The sequence below is a fragment of the Oncorhynchus mykiss genome, chromosome 8, assembly GCF_013265735.2.
Source record: "Oncorhynchus mykiss isolate Arlee chromosome 8, USDA_OmykA_1.1, whole genome shotgun sequence".
Classification (NCBI taxonomy): domain Eukaryota; kingdom Metazoa; phylum Chordata; class Actinopteri; order Salmoniformes; family Salmonidae; genus Oncorhynchus; species Oncorhynchus mykiss.
The window spans coordinates 45,578,088-45,601,754 of NC_048572.1; the positions used below are offsets into that span (position 1 = coordinate 45,578,088).

The 23,667-nt window shown below is 41.6% G+C and overlaps 1 protein-coding gene across 1 annotated transcript in view; it reads right to left on the reverse strand.

Moving 5' to 3' along the window:
• Window positions 1-23,477, reverse strand: part of retreg1 (reticulophagy regulator 1) — a 92,484-nt gene extending 69,007 nt beyond the window's left edge. The window contains exons 1-3 of the mRNA XM_021612610.2: window positions 23,075-23,477; window positions 20,278-20,396; window positions 11,756-11,786 (exon numbers count right to left, since the gene is read on the reverse strand). Of these exons, the coding sequence (XP_021468285.1) occupies window positions 11,756-11,786; window positions 20,278-20,396; window positions 23,075-23,199 (275 nt within the window). The 5' untranslated portion in view covers window positions 23,200-23,477. The remainder of the gene's footprint in view (window positions 1-11,755; window positions 11,787-20,277; window positions 20,397-23,074) is intronic.
• Window positions 23,478-23,667: the final 190 nt, after the last annotated feature.

A 23,667-nucleotide genomic window follows, 5' to 3' on the forward strand; every position in this document is an offset into this window, starting at 1 on the left:
TTAAACCATGTCTGAGAAAAGTAATTTCAGTTAGTCAAATTCAATAGTGCAATTAAGAATAGGATTAGACTTAATCTGTGTCTGTGAAACCACCCCTCAGTGTATATCATACTAAATGAAGGGAGCAGATTTAGGAACCAAATCCTATGAATTGCCTTGAGACCAGGTTGATCACACAGACAACAATATTATTTTCCTCCTTCTCTTCCTACTCTCCATCCCAGCCCACAGCTGTCAGCGGCCATTCTGACCTGGCTAATCTCCAACTAAGCCCCGCCACACCCGGAGCCCGCTTTACAATTACCCACAAGGCACCTTTGTCTGACGGACAGCGGCAGATGACACCAACACAATAGCTAAATGTCAGACAGGAGATAGAGACAAGAGCCTTGGCGGCCCAGTAGCCCACCATTATGAGGCGATTCTGGAATACCAACAAAGCAAAGCATCACGGGTATCTATTATGATATCTGGCTTTCCCATTCACTGCAATTGAGGTCTTCAGTCTCTAAATGCGTCTTTGTGCAAATTTACGTGATGCTGCAGGCCAAGTTGTCTCGTTTATTTATATAGCCAATGCACAACCGTCTAGTTCGGCGGTTAGGGACAACCAATTTTTGAACATTTATTTAAATGTATTTTTACCCCCTTTTTCTCTCCACAATTTCATGATTATGATCTTGTCTCATCGCTGCAACTCCCCAACGGGCTCGGGAGAGGTGAAGATCGAGTCATGCATCCTTCGAAACATGACCCGCCAAACTGTGCTTCTTAACACCCGCTCGCTTAACCCGGGAGCCAGCTGCACCAATGTGTCAGAGGAAACATTGTTCAACGAAGTCATCCTGCATCGCCCGGCCCACCACAAGGAGTCTCTAGAGCAAGATGAGCCAAGAGTGGGGATATACAACCGTTGGAATTTTTGATATGCTGCAACCTACATTTAAAAGGACTGCCCGGGTTGGGAAGACTGAGATATGAGACTACCTATAGCAGGGTGCTCCAACTGGCAAGGTATTTAGCCCCCGAAGTTTAGATTATTTAAAATATATATATATATATATATCTTAATTGTTGGGCATAAAATACTAAAAACCCCAGCAAATCAGCTACAAGTGATAAACATGTTGGAATTCTGAAATCTGTCCAACTCATCCAAACCATCTCAATTGGGTTGAGGCGGGTGATTGTGGAGGCCAGGTCATCTGATGCAGCACTCCACTCTCCTTCTTAGTCAAATAGCACTTACACAGCCTGGAGGTGTGTTGGGTCATTTTCCTGTTGAAAAACAAATGATAGTCCCACTAAGCGCAAACCAGATTGGATGGTGTATCCCTGCAGAATGCTGTGGTAGCCACATGAAGACATGAAGGCCTGATTCACGCAGTCTCCTCTGTTGAACTCTGCAGCATTTATTTGGGCTGCAATCTGAGGTGCAGTTAACTCTAATGAACTTATCCTCTGCAGCAGAGGTAAATCTGGGTCTTTCCTGTGGCGGTCCTCATGAGAGCCAGTTTCATAGTGCTTGATGGTTTTTGCGATTGCACTTGAAGAAACTTTCAGAGTCATTTTCCATATTGACTGACCTTCATGTCTTAAAGTAATGATGGATTGTCATTTCTCTTGGCTTATTTGAGCTGTTCTTGCCATAATATTGACTTGGTCTTTTACCAAATAGGGCTATCTTCTGTATACCACCCCTGATTAGCTCAAACACATTAAGAAGGAAAGAAATTCCACAAATGAACTTTTAACCAAGGCACATCTGTTCATTGAAATGCATTCCAAGTGACTACCTCATGAAGCTGATAAGAGAGAATGCCAAGAGTGTGCAAAGCTGTCATCAAGGCAAAGGGTGGCTATTTGAAGAATCTCAAATAGAAAATATATTTTGAATTGTTTAACACTTTTTTGGTTACTACATGATTAATTTTACATGTGTAATTTCATAGTTTTGATGTCTTCACTACTATTCTACAATGTAGAAAATAGTAAAAAATAAATAAAAACCCTGGAATTAGTAGGTGTGTCCAAACTTTTGACTGGTACTGTATGTCTTTCTATCCTGTAGGACCTATATGGTTGACTGAGATATCAAGAAAGAAAGCAAGGATCATGGACAGACCTCTTCCCATTTTAGTAAGCATTGAGTCTATAAGTTTTGACTATGATAGCTTGCTATCTATGGTGACACCCAGCAGTTTAGTCTCTTCAACTTGCTCAATAGCCACATTATTTAATAATAGATCCAGATGAGTTTTACGGTTGAGCAAGTTATTTGTCCGGAAAATTATGCTTTTAGTTTGCGATATTTAGCACCAGCCTATTGCTAGTTACTCATTCTAAAACTACCTAGAGCTCTATATTAATGATGTCAGTTATTTATTTTACTGTTTCAGCCAATGTGTATACTGTTGAGTCGTCAGAGTTCATGCACACACAGGCTTTAGTCAAGGTCATTGGACAGTCAATAGTAAACACAGAAAACAACAATGGTCCAACTACACTCAACTGAATTTGCATTAGAGAGGCTTCCATTAAGGAAACCCCTCTGTGTTCTATTGGAACAGTGCCTTGCAAAAGTATTCATCCCGCTTGGAGATTTTCCTATTTTGTTGCATTACAACCTATAATTGAAATTGATTTTTATTTGGACTTCATGTAATGGACATACATAAAATAGTCAAAAGTGGATGAAGTGAAATGAAAAAAAAATATTTGTTTAAAAAAATGTAAAAAACTGAAAAGTGGTGTGTGCATATGTATTCACACCCATTGCTATGAAGCTCCTAAATAAGATCTGGTGCAACCAATTACCCTCAGAAGTCACATAATTAGTTAAATAAAGTCTACCTGTGTGCAATGTAAGTGTCACATGATCTCAGCATATATACACACACTGTTCTGCAAGGTTCCAGAGTCTGCAACACCACCAAGCAAGGGGCATCACCAAACAAGCGGCACCATGAAGACCAAGGAGCTCTCCAGACATGTGAGGGACAAAGTTGTGGAGAAATACAGATCAGGGTTGGGTTATAAAAAAATATCAGCAGCTTTGAACTTCCCACGGAGCACCATTAAATCCATAATTACAAATTGGAAAGAATATGGCACCACAACAAACCTGCCAAGAGAGGGCCGCCCACCAAAACTCACAGACAAGGAAAGGAGGGCATAAATCAGACAGCTCCACAGCGGAGATTAGAGAATCTGTCCATAGGAACCCTTTAAGCCGTACACTCCACAGAGCTGGGCTTTATGGACGAGTGGCCAGATAAAAGCCATTGCTTAGAGAAAAAAATAAGCACACACGTTTGGTGTTCGCCAAAATACATGTGGGAGACTCCCCAAACATATGGAGAAAGGTAGTCTGGTAAGATGAGACTAAAATGTAGCTTTTTTGGCTATCAGGGAAAACGCTATGTCTGGCGCAAACCCAACACCTCTCATCACCCCGAGAACACCATCCCCACAGTGAAGCATGGTGGTGGCAGCATTATGCTGTGGGAATATGTTTCATCGGCAGGGACTGGGAAACTGGCCAGAATTGAAGGAATGATGGATGGTGCTAAATACAGGGAAATTCTTGAGGGAAACCTGTTTCAGTCCTCCAGAGATTTGAGACTAGGACGGAGGTTCACCTTCCAGCAGGACAATGACCCTAAGCATACTGCTAAAGCAACACTCAAGTGGTTTAAGGGGAAACATTTAAATGTCTTGGAATGGCCTAGTCAAAGCCCAGACCTCAATCCAATTGCCTTGAAGAATGGGCAAAAATCCCAGTGGCTAGATGTGCCAAGCTTAGAGAGACATACCCCAAGAGACTTCCAGCTGTAATTGCTGCAAAATAATGCTCTACAAAGTATTGACTTTGGGGGGTGAATAGTTATGCACGCTCAAGTTCTGTTTTTTTGTCTTATTTCTTGTTTGTTTCACAGTAAAAAAATATGTTGCACCTTCAGAGTGGTAGGCATGTTGTGTAAATCAAATGATACAAACCCACCCAAAAATCTATTTTAATTCCAGGTTGTAAGGCAACAAAATAGGAAAAATGCCAAGGGGGTGAATACTTTCACAAGCCACTGTATATCACATTTCAGGTAAGACCCAAATGCAGACTGAAGTAACAATGTTTATTGCAACAATGGGGGCAGGCAAATGACAGGCAGGGGTTGATAATCCAGAGTAGTGGGGCAAAGGTACAGGATGTCAGGCAGGCTCAGGGTGGGCAGAAAAGGTCAAAACAGTAAGAATCAATAGACAGGAACTGAGGGGAAAAACGCTGGTAAGGCTTGATGAAACAAAACCAACTGGCAACAGACAAACACAAGTATAAATCCACAGGGGATAATGTGGAAAATGTGCGACACCTGGAGGGAGGCGGAGACAATCGCAAAGACAGGTGAAACAGATCAGGGCGTGACAAGGTAACTGTCCATTCGTTTGTATTTGTAATTATTAAGGATCCCCAATTTCAGCAATATGTTATGATCAATGATATCAAAGGCTGCACTGAAGTCTAACAAAACAGCTTGTAACTTCTTATTATCAATTTATTTCAGTAATTTGAGTCAGTGCTGAGCATGTTGCATGCCCTTCCCTATAAGCATGCTCATGTTAATTTGTTTTCTGTAAAATAACATTGTATTTGGTCTAATGTGATCATTTCCAAAAGATTGCTAACAGGCTGATTGGTCTGCTGTTTGAACTATTAAAGGGTGCTTTGCTATTTTTGAGCAGCAGAATTACCTTTGCCTCCCTCCAGGCCTGAGGGCACACTCCGTCTTCTAGGCTTAGATTGAAGATGTGGCAAATAGGAGTTACAATGTATTCCACTACCAACCTCAGTAATTTACCATCCAGGTTGTCGGTTCCGGGTGATTTGTTCTTATTCATAGATCAATAATTTTTCACCTCTCCACACTAACTTTGCAGAATTCAAATCTACTGTGCTTGTCTTTCATTATTTGGTCCATTATGCATGAATACGAAGGCTCAGCATTTGTTGTTTGCATGTCATGCATAAATTTGCTAATCTTGTCAACATTTTTTTTTAAGTGGTTGGCAATATCAAAGGATTCTGTTTTGAATGAGCCATCAGCCTCAATGAAGGATGGAGAGGAATTAGCTAATTTAAGGTACTCCAGAGCTTTTTACCATCATTCTTTATATAATTTATCTTTGTTCCATAGTATAGTTTCTTCTTTTTGTTTAGTTACGTGATTTTGTTTGCCAATCTGCTGTGTTGCCAGACTTATTGTCTGTTGCAAAGAAAAAGCCATATGGGCAAAAGAACACTGCCACTGGACAGAGGAACTCTGCCTTGAAGGCCAGCATCCCGGAGTCGCCTCTTCACTGTTGACGCTGAGACTGGTGTTTTGCGGGTACCATTTAATGAAGCTGCCAGTTGAGGACTTGTGAGGCGTCTGTTTCTCAAACTAGACACTCTAATGTACTTGCCCTCTTGCTCAGTTGTTGTCATTCTATTCTGGTTAGGGCCAGTTTGCGCTGTTCTGTGAAGGGAGTAGTACACAGTGTTGTACCAGATCTTCAGTTTCTTGGCAATTTCTCACATGGAATGGCCTTCATTTCTCAGAACAAGAATAGACTGATGAGATTCAGAAGAAACTTATTTGTTTCTGGCCATTTTGAGCCTGAAATCGAACCCAAAAATGCTGATGCTCCAGATACCTCAACTAGTCTAAAGAAACCCAGTTTAATTGATGCTTTAATCAATACAACAGTTTTCAGCTGTGCTAACATAATTCTAAAAGAGTTTTCTAATGATCAATTAGCCTTTTAAAATGATAAAATTTGATTAGCTAACACAACGTGCCATTGGAACACAGGAGTGATGGTTGCTGATAATGGGCTGTATGCCTATGTAGATATTCCATAAAAAATTGTCCGTTTCCAGCTACAATAGTCATTTACAACATTAACAATGTCTACACTGTATTTCTGATCAATTTGATGTTTTTTTAATGGACAAAAAAATGTGCTTTTCTTTCAAAAACAAGGACATTTCTAAGTGACACCAAACTTTTGGATGTCATGTCCAAGGCCTGGTGATTGGATATTAGTCCTCTGATCAGATTATCTGACAGTAAACTCCATGTTACAGTGATATCACATGATGGATGCCAGGAATCTAATACAGAGAAAACTGTTAGTAACAACTAACCAGCTCAGAGAGACAAAAATGAGTAAAAGTACAGAAAACCTCAATCTCCAAGTTTCTCCTCCTGTTCCTCTAGCGAATTGTGTGACTGGCTTTAGAATACTTCATTGTCAATTTTGTGAGAAACACAAAGTGCCCAGTTTGCTGCCTAATGAACACGACCCATGTGGCATTTTTCCTAGCATGAGTCCTTTAAGTGTATCACTGTAACTCAAACACCAGTAACAAAGACCTGTTGTAAAAATTAACATCAGGTGTCAGTGTTGTAGTACTTGTTGTAGACTGAGACCGTCTCGACACCACACATTGAGTGTCTTTGTCTTGTTTCAGATACATTTTACTCATTCTTGACTCGGTCTCGGACAATGAGGACTTGTAATTTATTCCCGAGACCAGCCAAGACCAGATAAGGGAGTCACCATTGAGACCAGTGTCTCTATCTCCATATTCAATTTGATAAAAACATACAAAATAAAATACAATATTAAACAAATAAAATACAGCACAACACATATTGCACAGACAAACATAAATTTACACAAAACACAGTCAACTAAAACAAACATATTCTTCATTACAAAAATCATCTTTCCCCTGCCTGAACTGCCCTAGAGACACTAACGCATCTATTCTAAATGTATTTTGGAGATTATTCCAAACAACAAAACTAAAGGCTAACGTACCTAACTCTGTAGGCACCAAAGCAGTCTCCAGAGTTAACCAACCCTGTGAACGGATTTAATGACTTGTCATTTTAAATCTTAACAGTGAAGATAGGTTTGTGGAAGCTTGTGGTGCAGGGCTTTGTAAACAAAAATGATGTGGTTTAATGATGTGGTTTACATGACTTCAAAGAGGTTCAGCCAACCTTTTGGTAAAGAATACAGTGATGAGTAATACAACTAAGGGAGGTATGAAAAACGGCATCCAAGGGTTTAAGAGTAGAGACAGCTGCACTTTGACAAATAGTATCACCATAATCAAGAACAGACTAGAGCAAGACAAGCTCATTTGTATGTTTTTTAAACAATATATCATTGACACTCCAAATACCAAGGTATTTGTATGCAGGGACACGTTTGATTATAGAACCATCCGATGAGTGAATATGTAATCAATCTGAGACAATCTTACGAGAACTTGAAAACAATATGTCTTTTAGTTTTGCCAGTATTAAGCACACACAAAATCGGACTGTAGCCTTGTCACAGCCAGGTCATAATAGTAACATACGCATATATACTTAACAAAAATATAAACGCAACATGCACCAATTTCAAAGATTTTACTGAGTTACAGTTCATATAGGAAAATCAGCCATTTGAAATAAATAAATTAGGCCCTTATCTATGGATTTCACATGACTGGGCAGGAGCGCAGCCATAGGTTGACCTGGGAGTGCATAGGCCAGCCAGTCCCAGCCAATCAGAATTCGTTTTCCCCCACAAAAGGACTTTATTACAGACAGAAATAACCCTCCGTTTCATCAGCTGTCCGGTTGGCTGGTCTGACTATCCCGTAGGTGAAAAAGGCGGTCCTGGGCTAGCGTGGTTACCACATGGTCTGCAGTTGTGAGGCTGGTTGGACGTAATGCCAAATTCTCTAAAGCAACGCCGGAGGTGGCTTATGGTAGAGAAATTAACATTTAATTCTCTGGCAAGAGCTCTGGTGGACATTCCTGCAGTCAACATGCCAATTGCACGATCCCACAAAAATTGAGACCTCTGTAGCATTGTGTTGGGTGATAAAACGGCACATTTTAGAGTGGCCTGCTATTGTCCTCAGCACAAGGTGCACCTGTGTAATGATCATGCTGTTTAATCAGCTTCTTGATATGCCACACCTGTCAGGTGGATGGATTATCTTGGCAAAGGAGAAATGCTCACTAACAGGGATGTAAACAAACGTGTGCACAAAATTTGAGAAAAATAAGCTTTTGTGCATATGGAAAATTTCTGGGATCTTTTATTTCAGCTCATGAAACATGGGACCAACACTTTACATGTTGCGTTTATATGTTTGTTCAGGATAGATTACAATTGTGACTCACTACCTGGATTCGGTCTTATGTAGCAAAATTTGAACTGCTGTTTTATAACATTGGATAAAAGTAGAGACTCAGAGCTACAAAATGATAAATCATACACTGCATTTTGAAGGACAATGGGAAAGTAATTCTGCTTTGAAAGTTGATAAACTTGTGAAATCATTTTTTAGAAAATGACCATTGAATGTTTTGGTATCTAGTGAAGAGCTCTTCTTTGTCTACACCCAATCAGCATCGTTCACACCCTCTTAAGCTTTAGCCCCACCCATCTCGTTTCGCTCTCGAAGCGTTCAGAGCGCACACTTGACCAATGATTTGTTTACCTCTGGATAACATGAAAACAGCCTAACCAGCTCTGCTTTTTTGCCAACGTTTAGTGACAGTACACTTTAGAGTAAGACATGTAGCTAGCTAACTAGGTAAACAATGAACCTAGCTAGGTAAACAATGTGTAATATCACACACATTAGCTAACGAGCCAGCCAGCTAACGTTACCTAGTTAAACAACAATGAACATAGTGCCAAATCATGTCATTACTACCCTGCATGAATCTGCCGGAAGCCTACTAATCAGGTTCAACGTTAGCTAGCTAACATTAGGCTGTAACTAGCAAAGCAAAGGGTTCAGGGATACGAATAATAATGTCATGCACTTAACATTAGCTAGGGAGCCAGCCAGCTAACATTAGGCTGTAACTAGCAAAGTAAACGATTCTGGGATATAACGTTTGCTAGGGAGCCAGCCAGCTAACATTTGATAGCTAGCTAGCTAACAGTACACTTTAGCTTGAAATTAAACCATTTTGTCAAAATAATAAACATTTAATATTTGAAAATGTAGCTAGCTAATGCTAGACTATCTTACCTGTATACATCATCATGCATGGTGGACATGTCTCCCTGTCACGGATGCCATGCCACAGTTTCCCTTAGTTTGAAGATGTAATCCGGAGACAGGTGTTTTCTCCATACCTTTAGCTATCATACTCTAATTCCACTGATTTCATAACTCAATCCTCCAGAAAGCAGAGAGCAACACTTATGCAGCTCCACTACACATTTTTTTCAAAGCTGCATTCGACAGTAGTACCAACACAGACTGACCAGCTCAAATAGACAGAAGCCTGCTATATGGCAGACCAATCCTCTCTCGGCATGTCCAGCCCACTCATTATCTCAGCCAATCATGGCTAGTGGAAGGTTGCAGCCTTTTTCTGTGGCTTAACCAACAAGGCTCGTAATTCAACAATTTTACTAATATTTAAAGATGACATACAAGTTTGTTATTAAGGCACATGAAAGTTCACAAGTTCCAGAAGGCATTTCTGCCCCCAAAAAACACATTTTGATCAAAATTACAAATACAAGTTAAAATGGCTCTCCTGTGAGGTAGTGATTTGTGACATACGCCTAGTTTTCTGAAACGGGTCACAATTAAAATGTTTAACAGATTGACCAATAGCATTTATATAAATAGTGAAAAGAGGTCCTAACTATAGACCCCTGCAGAACACCTTTATGTACTTCAAGAAATTCAGACTTAACCCCATCAATCACGATTGCTTAAGTTCTGTCACTAATGTAACCAATGTGAAATGGCTAGCTAGTTAGCGGGGTGCGCGTTAATAGCGTTTCAATCGGTGACGTCACTCGCTCTGAGACATTGAAGTAGTTGTTCCCCTTGCTCTGCAAGGGCTGCGGCTTTTGTGGAGCGATGGGTAACGATGCTTTGTGGGAGGCAGTTGTCGATTTGTGCAGAGGGTCTCTGGTTCGAGCCCAGGTAGGGGCGAGGAGAGGGACAGAAGCTAAGCTGTTAACAGTCCCTCTCCTCACCCATTCCTTGTCCGTCCTTCTCCTCGCCCCTACCTGGCCCTCGAACCAAGGACCCTCTGCACATAAACAACTGCCTCTCACAAAGCATTAACAGTTTAGCTTCTGTCCCTCTCCTCGCCCCTACCTGGGCTCAAACCAGGGACCCTCTGTACACATCAACAACTGCCAAATAGCATGATCAGCAGTATCGAACGCTGTGGACAGGTCCACAAACAAGGCAGCACAATTATGCTAAAGCATTGACAATATCATTAACAACTAATGTGGTTGCTGTAATAGTGTTGTGCCCTGACCTAAACCCAGATTGATTTATATTCAAAATACCATGCTCAGATAAAAAAGAGCAAAGTTGCTTATTTACCAAAGATTCGAGAATCTTGGCTAGACATGGAAGCCTCATAATTATCAGCTCCCATTCAGTCAGCGCAGAAAATTGCTTTGCCAGGCAAAATATCCACACTCCTTTCATGATACATTACCAGTGCCTATTAAAAGCTGAGCTTCCTACTTTACTCATAACATTACTGTACTTTACTTTAGTTTCAAAACAGCTAAAAAACTTGATTTGCTAGTCTGAATTTCCTTGCTCAGCTAGTGCAGGTTGGCATTTATTGGGATGACACATGTACAAGAGGCAGTTCTGCAGGGTACTCACTAGCTGGTACAGCTACACAGTCAAAATGTTTAAGCTAACCATAACCTTAACCCTAACCTTGACCACACTGCTAACCTTATGCCTTATTCTAACCTTAACCCTAACCTTAAATTAAGACCAAGCAAATATTTGTTTTCATACATTTTTACTATATAGCCAATTTTGACTTTGCCGCTGGCCCATCTAGTGGAAATCGCTCAGCTCTGCCTCAAGGACAAGCTTCATCCCAATAAACATCAACCTGCTCCATGCAGTTAGTAGGAAAGAGTGGGGAAAGTTGTGTGCTCACTATTAGTAAGGACAGACCGAGGAAGTTGTTACATATTTTGTATTTGTATCTATTATTTAGAGACCAGTTTGGGTTAATAATAATGTTTTCAGCATTCTGAACGTCTAAAGAATATATATGTTCTTCTGAAATATGAACACAGAAATACTGGACATTTTGATCTCTTATTATGGTGGTGATATGAAACAATTACAATCATGGTCTTGAACTGGACTAGCTTTAGATGGTCTCGAACACAACATTGTCAGGTGCCTTGTCTCACAGCTGAGCAAATATAACGGGATGCGGACACACACAGGTAACATTAAAAGGAATACTTCAGGATTTTGGCAATGAGGCCCTTCATCTACTTCCCCAGAGTCAGATGAACTTGTGGATACCATGTTTATGTCTCTGTGTCCAGTATGAAGGAAGTAGTTTTGTGAGCCAATGCTAACTAGTGTCAGCTCATTTAATGGAAGCCCATAGACTTCCAGTCATTGCACTAATGCTGGTTAGCAATTTCCTTCAAACCGCAGACATAAAAATGGTATCCATGAGTTCATCTGACTCTGGGGAAGTAGATCAAGTGTCCCTTTACGGGGAGTGTTCAATACAAGCCATATTGTGAGCTCTCTCTCTCTCTCACACACACACACACACACACACACACACACACACACACACACACACACACACACACACACACACACACACACACACACACATTACACAGAAACAATGTGTTGATAATGCAACAGAGCTCCTACCTTACAGTCATACTGCTCCATAAGTGGGCCCCTATAAGTGAGAGAACAGACATTTTATTGGTCAACATGTTCTGTCCAATAGGCTGTTTATCAGCTACCTGTTCGAGCCGTCTACAGTCGAACGCTCAGCTTTGAAAAAGGTTTAATACCCATATTGCTTCTATCTTTTCTGATCTTTTCAGAACTACAGGATTGGCTAGGGAGTATGGTTAAGGGGTCCATTTGGGATTCAGATTGCAAAGCAGCCCAGAGTGAGACAGTCACTTCCATTTTTTGGTGGCAGTATTTCTATTTATGAAGGATCCCCATCACTCTTCCTGGGGTCCAGCAACATTCAGGCAGTTATATACAATTTAAAATATTACATGACATTATATTTCATAACACTTTTCACAACACATTAAGTGTTTTCCCTCTACTCCCACATATCTACAATACAAAATCCATGTGTACGTGTGTGTAGAGTGTGTGTCTGTGCCTGTGTGTGTCTCATCATAGTCCCGCTTTTCCATAAGGAAAAATCTGATTTTACTGCTTGCATCAGTTACCTGATGTGGAATAGAGCTCCATGTAGCACTGTGTGCCTCCCATACTCTGCTCTGGACTTGGGGATTGTGAAGAGACCTCTGGTGACATATCTTGTGGGGTATGTCCGAGCTGTGTGCTAGTAGTTTAAAAAAAGACAGCTCGGTGCATTCAGCATGTCAATACTTCTTACAAAAACAAGTAGTGATGAATGTAATCTCTCCTCCACTTTGAGCCATGAGAGATTGACATGCATATTATTCATGTTAGCTCTCGAGTGTACATTTAAGAGCCACCCGTGTTGCCCTGTTCTGAGACAAATGTAATTTTCCTAAGTCCCTCTTTGTGGCACCTGACCACATAACTGGACAGTAGTGCGACAAAACTAGGGCCTGTAGGACCTGCCTTGTTGATAATGTTGTTAAGGCAGAGTAGCGCTTTATAATGGACAGACTTTCCACATCTTAGCTAATAGTTGAATCAACATGTTTTGACCATGACAGTTTACAATCTAGGGTTACTCCAAGCAGTTTAGTCACCTTAACTTGCTCAATTTCGACATTATTCATTACAGTATTTAGTTGAGGTTTGGGGATTAGTGAATGATTTGTCGAAAAAACAAGGCATTTAGTTTTATAAATATTTGGGACTAACTTATTCCTTGCCACCCATTCTGAAACTGACTGCTGCTCATGTTAAGTGTTGCAGTAATTTCACTCACTTTAGAAGCTGACATGTATAGTGTTGAGTCACCCGCATACATAGACACTTTACTCAAAGCCAGTGGCATGACATTAGTAAAAATGGAACAAAGTAAGGGGCCTAGACAGCTGCCCTGGGGATTTCCTGATTCTACCTGGATTATGTTGGAGAGGATTCCATTAAAGAACATCCTCTGTGTTCTGTTAGACAGGTAACTCTTTATCCACAATATAGCAGGGGTATAAATCTATAACAAACGTTTTTCCAGCAGCAGACTATGATCGATAATGTCAAAAGCCACAATGAAGTCCAATAAAACAGCTCCCACAATATTTTTTATCATGCATCGCTCTCAGCCAATCATCAGTCATTTGTGTAAGTGCCGTGCATGTTGAATGTCCTTCCCTATAAGCGTGCTGAAAGTCTGTTGTCAATTTTTTTACTGTAAAATAGCATTGTATCTGGTCAAAAACAAAATTTTTTTTTTTTTTACTAAGGGTTGGTAACAGGCTGATTGGTTAGCTATTTGAGCCAGTAAAGGAATTCCAGGAATTCAAAATGATAATGCTTGTCTTTCAGAATTTGGTCAGTTATACTTGGATGTGTAGTGTCGGCATTTGTTGATGACATATCATGCCTACATTTGCTAATATTGCAGATTAAAAAAATTATTAAAGTAGTTGGCAATATCAGTGGGGTTTGTGATAAATGAGCCATCTGATTCAATGAATTATGGAGCGGAGTTTGCCTTTTTACCCAAAATGTCATTTAAGGTGCTCCAAAGCTTTTGAATTGGTTTCATAGTATAGTTTCTTCTTTTTATTCAGTTCAGTCACATGATTTCTCAATTTGCAATATGTTTGCCAATTGGTTGTGCAGCCAGACTTATTTGCCATTCCTTTGGCCTCATCCCTCTCAACCATACAGTGTTTTAGTACCTCATCAATCCACAGGGATTTAACAGTTTTTACAGTAATTTCCTTAATTGGTGCATGCTTATTAGTAACTGGAATAAGTGTGTCAAGTGCAGTGGTTGCTCCTCATTACACACCACAGACAAGCAAATATTCTTTACATCATCAACATATGAATCACTACACAGCGTATTGTATGACCTCTTATACACTATATTAGGCCCAGCTTTTGGAACTCTGGTTTTCCTAGATATGGTTACTATATTGTGATCACTACAGCCAATGGATTGAGACACTGCATTAAAGCAGATTTCTGCAGCATTAGTAAAGATGTTATCAATGCATGAGTGGTGCAGCGGTCTAAGGCACTGTATCTCAGTGATAGAGGCTTCACAACAGACCCTGGTTCGATTCCAGGCTGCATCACAACAGGCCGTGATTGGGAGTCCCATAGGGCGGCGCACAATTGGCCCAGCGTCGTCTAGGTTAGGGTTTGGCAGGAGTAGGCTGTCATTATAAATAAGAATTTGTTCTTAACTGACTTGCCTAGTTAAATAAAGGTTAAATAAAACATTCAAAAAATGTGATGACTTCATTCCTGTGTGTAACTACCCTGGTAGGTTAACTGATAACATGAACCAGGTTGCAGGCACTGGTTGTTTGTAGCTTTCTCTTGAGTGGGCAGCTTGATGAAAGCCAGTCAATTTTAAGGTCACCCAGAAAATATATCACATACATTATGAACCATTTCACACATATTATCCAGATACTGACTTAGCACTTGGTGGTCTATAGCAGCTTCCCACAAGAATGGGCTATAGGTGAGGCAGGTGAACCTGCAGCCATATTTCTTCAACAGTATTTAAAATTAGATCCGCTCTAAGCTTTACAGGAATGTGGCTCTGAATATAGACCGCCCCCATGGGCTACACCGCCCCCATGGGCATTTCTGTCATTTCTGTAGATGTTATAACCATGTATTGTACTGGGCTTATAGGTAGTCAATAGGGAAATATAATTCAAGAACGTGGTGTAACAAGGGGCTTGTTTTGGACAAGGGGCTTACAGTGTAGGGTGAAGTTGCCCCTAGATGCTGATCTTCTGCCAGTTTAGCATTTTTCCAACTAATGATTAAGGTTAGGATTGGGGCAGAGGAAACTAATCCAAGATCTGTACCTAGGGGAAACTTCACCCTGGAGCAGGGGCTTATTGCTTTTGCTATTATTCCCAGCTGAACTGGGGTTTTGCAACTTAAAACAACAGGCAGCTTGAAACAAAGCACGGTGATGTTCATTATGCACCCAAACAGCAAAAACTGACAAACAGAGACGGTATGGGCAAAAAACAACAACAAAAAACATTTTGGTTTCCATTGCCTTTTTTCAAAACGTTTCAATTGTGTGCCCCAATGAACACAGCCCAGAACTACCATTTCATTACTTGGATTTGGATTGATATACATACAGTAACAGTCAAAAGTTGACACACCTACTCATTCAAGGGTTTTTCTTTATTTTTACTATTTTCTACATTGTAGAATAATAGTGAAGACATAAAAACTATGAAATAACATATGGAATCATGTAGTGACAAAATCAGGGTTAAAATACAGTTGAAGTCAGAAGTTTACATACACTTAGGTTGGAGTCATTAAAACTCCAAGGAAGAAGCCACTGCTCCAAAACCGCCATAAAAAAATACAGACTACCGTTTGCAACTGCACATGGGGACAAAGATCATACTTTTTGGAGAAATGTCCTCTGGTCTGATGAAACAAAAATAGAACTGTTTAGCCATAATGACCATCGCTAAGTTTGGAGGAAAAAGGGTTAGGCTTGCAAGCCGAAGAACATCATCCCAACCGTGAAGAACGGGGGTGCAGGAGAGACTGGTACACTTCACAAAATAGATGGCATCATGAGGGAGAAAATTATGTGGATATATTGAAGCAACATCTCAAGACATCAGTCAGGAAGTTAAAGCTTGGTCGCAAATGGGTCTTCCAAATGAACAATGACCCCAAGCATACTTCCAAAGTGGTGGTAAAATGGCTTAAGGACAAGAAAGTCAAGGTATTGGAGTGGCCATCACAAAGCCCTGACCTCAGTCCTATAGAAAATTTGTGGGCAGAATTGAAAAAGTGTGTGCAAACAAGGAGGCCTACAAACCTGGCTCGCTTACTCCAGCTCTGTCAGGAGGAATGGGCCACAATTAACCCAACTTATTGTGGGAAGGTTGTGGAAGGCTACCCGAAACATTTGACCCAAGCCTACCAAATACTAATTGAGTGTATATGTAAACTTCTGCCAAACTGGGAATGTGATGAAAGAAATAAAAGCTCAAATAAATCATTCTCTCTACTATTATTCTGACATTTCATTCTTAAAATAAAGTGTTGATCCTAACTGACCTAAGACAGGGAATTTTTACTAGGTTTAAATGTCAGGAATTGTGAAAACTGAGTTTAAATGTAGTGTAGGTGTATGTACATTTCCGACTTCAACTGTATATTGTATATTTGAGATTCTTCAAAGTAGCCACCCTTTGCCTTGATGACAGCTTTGCACACCCTTGACATTCTCTCAATCAGCTTCATGACATCGTCACTTGGAATCCATTTAAATGAACATGTGTGGTTTGTTAAGTGTTTTTTTTTTATTCTTTCCTTCTTAATGCTTTTGAGCCAATCAGTTGGGTTGTGACAAGGTTGGGGTGGTATACAGAAGATAGCCCTATTTGGTAAAATACCAAGTCCATATTATGGCAAGAACAGCTCAAATAAGCAAAGAGAAACGACAGTCCGTCATTACATAAAGACATGAAGGTCAGTCAATCCGGAACATTTCAAGAACTTGAGGAAAATGCCTCTCATGAAAAGGAAGACCCAGAGTTACCTCTGCTGCAGAGGATAAATTCATTAGAGTTAACTGCACCTCAGATTGCAGCCCAAATAAACGCTACAGAGTTCAAGTAACAGACACATCTCAACATCAACTGTTCAGAGGAGACTGCGTGAATCAGGCCTTCATGTCTTCATGTGGCTACCACAGCATTCTGCAGGGATACGCCATCCAATCTGTTTTGCACTTAGTGGGACTATCATTTGTTTTTTAACAGGACATTGACCCAAAACACACCTCCAGGCTGTGTAAGGGTTATTTGACCAAGAAGGAGAGTGATGGAGCTGCATCAAATAACCTGGCCTCCACAACCACCCGACCTCAACCCAATTGTGATGGTTTGGGATGAGTTGGTCCGTAGAGTGAAGGAAAAGCAGCCAGTGCTCAGCATGTGTGGGAACTCCTTCCAGACGGTTGAAAAGCATTCCAGGTGAAGCTGGTTGAGAGAATGCCAAGAGTGTGCAAAGCTGTCATCAAGGCAAAGGATGGCTACTTTGAATAATATAAAGTACTTTTTGGTTATTACATGATTCCATGTGTGATATTTCATAGGGTTAATGTCTTCACTAGTATTCTACAATGTAGAAAATAGTAAAACATTTAAAAAAAACTTGAACACGAGAGGAGACAGAGCACTGGTTTCAAGCGCAGGGGTTTATTGAAAAGGACCACAGGAGGAGGCAGGTAGCTGGGTCAAGGGGCAGACAGGTCATACACAGGGGGTCCAAAAGGGAAACAGTACAGGCAGGGAATAGGCTAAAGGTGTCGTTAATGAGGCAGGCAAAAGCTATCATACACGGGAGGAGAAAATCACGGGAAAACAGAGTTCTGAAAGCTGTGTGTCACAAAACAAACAATACCTCACAGTGATGGGGTGCAAAAAACTGAACTAAATAGTGTGTGATAATGACATACAGGTGTGTGAACAGGTGATTAGAATTCAGGTGATTGGGATCTGGAGAGTGAACTGCGTTCAGGGGATCTAGGTGTTCTAGAGTGTGAGCTGGAAATGGGCTGGAAAGTGAGCTGCGTTCAGGGGATCTACGTGTTTGAGGGTGTGAGTTAGAAGCAGACGTTACAGAATGAGTAGCTGTGTCCAAACTTTTGACTGGTACTGTATATACAATGCCTTAGGAAAGTATTCGGACCCATTGACTTTTTCCACATTTTGGTACGTTACAACCTTAATCTAAAACAGATTACATTTTTTTAAAGTATTCAAACCCTTTGCTATGAGACTCGAAATTGAGCTCAGGTGCATCCTGTTTCCATTGATCTTCCTTGAGATGTTTTTACAACTTGATTGGAGTCCACCTATGGTAAATTCCAGTGATTGGACATGATTTGGAAAGGCACACCTGTCTATATAAGGTCCCACAGTTGACCGTGCATGTCAGAGCAAAAACCAAGCCATGAGGTCGAAGGAATTGCAAAATTGATTCTTAAATGGAACAAGTTTGTAACCACGAAGATTCTTCCTAGAGCTGGCCGCCTGGCCAAACTGAGCAATTGGGGGAGAAGGGCCTTGGTCAGGGAGGTGACCAAGAACCAGATGGTCACCCTGACAGAGCTCTAGAGTTCCTCTGTGGAGATGGGAGAACCCTCCAGAAGGACAACCATCTCTGCAGCACTCCACCAATCAGGCCTTTATGGGAGAGTGACACTCCTCAGTGATCTTTTTGGCCTTCCTGTGACATCGGGTACTGTAGGGCAGGTAGTTTGCCTCCAGTGATGCGTTAGGCAGACCACACCAACCTCTGGAGAGCCCTGCGGTTGCGGGCGGCGCAGTTGCCGTACCAGGCAGTGATACAGCCCTACAAAATGCTCTCAATTGTGCATCTGTAAAAGTTTCTGAGGGTTTTAGGTGCCAAGTCAAATTTCTTTAGCCTCTTGAGGCTGAAGAGGCGCTGTTACGCCTTCTTCATCACACTGTTTGTGTGGGTGGACCATTTCAGTTTGTCAGTGATGTGTACGCCAAGGAACATGAAGCTTTCCACCTTCTCCACTGTGGTCCCGTCGATGTGGATAGGGGGGTGCTCCCTCTGCTGTTTCCTGAAGTCCACGATCAGCTCCTTTGTGTTGTTGACGTTGAGTGAGAGATTGTTTTCCTGGCACCACAGTCACAGAGCCCTCACCTCCTCCCTGTAGGCTGTCTCATCATTGTTGGTAATCAAACCTACTACTGTTGTGTCGTCTGTACAGGAGGGGGCTGTGTTCACACCAATGTGGGGCTCCAGTGTTGAGGATCAGTGAAATGGAGGTGTTGTTTCCTACCTGGCTGGTTTTCCCTTTGTAGTCTGTGATTGTCTGTAGACCCTGTCACATACGTTTCGTGTCTGAGACGTAGAATTGCGACTCCACTTTGCCTCTGTACTGACGTTTTGCCTGTTTGATTGCCTTACGGAAGGAATAACTACACTGTTTGTATTCGGCCATATTCCCAGTCACCTTACCGTGATTAAATGCGGTGGTTCGCGCTTTCAGTTTGCGCGAATGCTGCCATCTATCCACGGTTTCTGGTTAGGGTAGGTTTTAATAGTCACAGTGGGTACATCCTGATAAACTCAGTCACCGTATCAGTGAATTCGTCAATGTTAATTCGTCAACGCTACCCGGAATATATCTCAGTCCGCGTGATCAAAACAATCTTGAAGCGTGGATCTGTTGCAGTCATGACGCAAGTTTCGCTATGCTGTCAAATCCTCCCACGTTTGTAGTTTGACCAGCTGTTCTCAGCAACTGATATTTTTTAATTAGCTTGTTTGATATTCAACGCGATTTCCTCGTAATGAACAGTGTCGAGTGTCCTGACGAAAAGGCAAACTTTTCTAGCTATGCCAGGCAAAATCGGGAAATATTAGCTCATTTTTATGGATGTATCCAAGTAAATGTAAATAGAAAACAGCTACTTTGCTTTTATTTTGGCTGCAGAGGTCGTGACTGTGTTAGCCGTAGCTAAGCAAGGAATGAACGACTGGGTCGCATCCATAAATATCAAACTAATCGAATGAACGACTGGGTCGTGTCTCTAGCAACCAAAAGATGAGAAAGCATGAATTTGCTTCTAAAAAAGAAAATATAAATGGAAAAAAAGTTTTTATATCACTAAATGTGTGCTTTCATATATTTTCTGGGGCAGCTGTGGTATTAGAGGGATAAACGCCTCAGTTCTGTATAATACCAGCAGGTAACCTAGCAGTTGATAGCATTGGGACAGTAACTAAAAGGTTGCTGGTTTGAATCCGAGCCGACAAGGTGAAAAATCTATCAATATGCCTGTGAACAAGGCACTTAACCCTAATTGCTCCTGTAAGTCGCTCTGGATAAATTACTAAACATTTAAACAAACAAATGGCGATGTTCTGTACATTACCTTGGACAAATGAACTCTGCAAAGCGATTCTGCGCTGTCCATTATTTCCAAGGTAATGTACAGAGCATCTGTGTTTATCCCTTAAATATTGAGCGATGCACTACATACCTTTAGAGAAAGAGACACATCTGGAGAGAGCCACATCTTTAACAAGCAGCACTGTCCCCATCAGAGCCAAGGAAAGGGCAAGAAGACAGTACGCTCTATAGGAATTGAGGGCCACAAACCTAGAGGATCAGAAATAAACAATGTCATCATGAGTCATTATCTGTCTTTTATCTCTCATCCTGATGCCATGTTGTGAGCTTGCACTGTACATGGAGAAGAATTAAACAAATCATTAAGGATTGCAGCTAACTAACCAAATAACCAAGTCACAAAATGAAACAGACAAACATATTTTTCAAGGTTTTACTGCTAACCTACAAAGTATTACATGGGCTTGCTCCTACCCATCTCTCTGATTTGGTCCTGCCGTACATACCTACACGTACGCTACGGTCACAAGACCTAATTGTCCCTAGAATTTCTAAGCAAACAGCTGGAGGCAGGGCTTTCTCCTATAGAGCTCAATTTTTATGGAATGGTCTGCCTACCCTCGGTCTCAACCTTTAAGTCTTTACTGAAGACTCATCTCTTCAGTGGGTCATATGATTGAGTGTAGTCTGGCCCAGGGGTGTGAAGGTGAATGGAGAGGCTCTGGAGCAACGAACCGCCCTTGCTGTCTCTGCCTGGCCGGATCCCCTCTCTCCGCTGGGATTCTCTGCCTCTAACCCTTTTACAGGGGCTGAGTGACAGGCTTGCTGGTGCTCTTTCATGCCGTCCCTAGGAGGGGTGCGTCACTTGAGTGGGTTGAGTCACTGACGTGATCTTCCTGTCTGGGTTGGCGCCCCCCCTTGGGTTATGCCGTGGCGGAGATCTTTGTGGGCTATACTTGGCCTTGTCTCAGGATGGTAAGTTGGTGGTTGAAGATACCCCTCTAGTGGTGTTGGGGCTATGCTTTGGCAAAGTGTGTGGGGTTATATTCTTCCTGTTTGGCCCTGTCTGGGGATATCATCGGATGGGGCCACAGTGTCTCCTGACCCCTCCTGTCTCAGCCTCCAGTATTTATGCTGCAGTAGTTTGTGTCGGGGGGCTAGGGTCAGTTTGTTATATCTGGAGTACTTCTGTCTTATCCGGTGTCCTGTGTGAATTTAAGTATGCTCTCTCTAATTCTCTCTTTCTCTCTTTCTTTCTTTCTCTCTCTTGGAGAACCTGAGCCCTAGGACCATGCCTCAGGACTACCTGGTATGATGACTCCTTGCTGTCCCCAGTCCACCTGGCCGTGCTGCTGCTCCAGTTTCAACTGTTCTGCCTGCGACTATGGAACCCTGACCTGGTCACCGGACGTGCTACCTGTCTCAGACCTGCTGTTTTCAACTCTCTAGAGACAGCAGGAGCGGTAGAGATACTCTTAATGATCGGCTATGAAAAGCCAACTGACATTTACTCCTGAGGTGCTGACTTGCTGCACCCTCGACAACTACTGTGATTATTATTATTTGACCATGCTGGTCATTTATGAACATTTGAACATCTTGGCCATGTTCTGTTATAATCTCCACCCAGCACAGCCAGAAGAGGACTGGCCACCCCTCATAGCCTGGTTCCTCTCTAGGTTTCTTCCTAGGTTTAGGCCTTTCTAGAGAGTTTTTCCTAGCCGCCATGCTTCTACACCTGCATTGCTTGCTGTTTGGGGTTTTAGGATGGGTTTCTGTACAGCACTTTGAGATATCAGCTGATGTAAGAAGGGCTTGATAAATACATTTAATTTGATGATTAGTTATTGAGAAGTGATTAATTGTCTAAACCTGATGTTGGGCTGAGCGAGATAAATGCATTACACATGATCATCACCCTTCTGAAAAAAGATTGCAGTATAACTGCAGTACATTGCAGTTATTCTGCAATTACTGCATCCAAAATACCACAGTCGACTGCAGTTATTGCACTTTTACTGCAGTTTCAAAACTGCAATCTTTTTTGTAAGGGCAATATGCATTCAATACCACTCAATGCCCTTCACTGTAAAACCGTGACTATGGAAACCTCTCTTTAACTTTCTCTCTTCTGTTCCCATTTTCTAGTCATAACATGGCTTGTTTTTGTGTTGTTGAAGTTGAGTTAAACTTGCTTGGCCAAGGTAATAGCACAGCTATAATCTTTACACGTTCATAATCCAGGCAACAGCCTACTGTGAGGAACAAAACAGGACTTGAGCATTTGCATTATTGCATAAAATGTCCTGCAGACATAATTAATTTCAGAATAATTCATAAGTGGGAAAGGACAGTTGCTTATTCAATGCATAACACTATAGGCACGCACGTGCACACGCACACAGAGTCGATCTTGTTGTTGTTCCCACTCCCTATCCAACACAAAGGATGAATTTGTCATTATACACAGCCAGGTCATTTTTTTATTTAACCTTTATTTAACTACTCAAGTCAGTTAAGAACACATTCTTATTTACACTGACGGGCTACCGATGGCCAAACCCTAACGACGCTGGACCAATTGTGCGCCGCCCAATGGGACTCCCAATCACGGCCGGTTGTGATACAGCCTGGAATTGAACCAGGGTCTGTAGTGACGCATCTAGCGCTGATATGCAGTGCCTTAGACCGCTGCGCCACTCGGGAGTCATGATATTGCATCATATTGCAATTGCATTCAATATGCACTCATTCCAAATCAAATATCTTATTTGTTAATCATGATACCGTAGGCTATAATATACACTACATTTCACCACAATTCGAATTTTATAGATATGCTATAATAATAGAGGAGAAGAATTTGTAAAAGCACTCAATGGTTTCAATAGGTCGTTTTCAACGACGGACAACTACGTCATGCTTACCAGTACACAGCAGTGGTGGCAGCAAAGAGTGTCGTGGTCCTAAAAGGTTTATTCCAGTTGATCACGTTTGAAATGCGACAGTCCGCTATAACAGCCTGCTCTTCCTCGTGCCCAGCCGCCGCCATCGCCCCACCTGAGTGTCTAGCCCTGGCCAGACTCACGGCTGCAACCTCCGGCCCCGCCACTACCGCAGCATCCTCGTGTCGATTCTGACGTGGGAGAGGCTATATGGACTCGCCTGGTGCCCAAATGGATGACGTATGTCGCGCATCTGAGTCAAGTGTGGAGACTAATGTATTCGGTTCAGTCAAGTCGTTCTGATAAACCCTTCCCATATAGTTTATGCTGGTTAGCTGACAACAACAACAACAGCATAGTGCTACCAAAAATAAAGTGATGTTCATTTCGATGGAAGTAACTGTATTAGTCACCATCTGGATTTGGACACCATCTCTAGTTTGTACCATCTGACGTTATTTTTTATTTCCAGTAGGAGAGTAGCCTACATGATACATACCTTCTAATATTGGTAGTAACCATCTGGATGTTAGCTAGCCCAAGATGTACTCAAAAGGAGGCGGACGTTGCTCCCT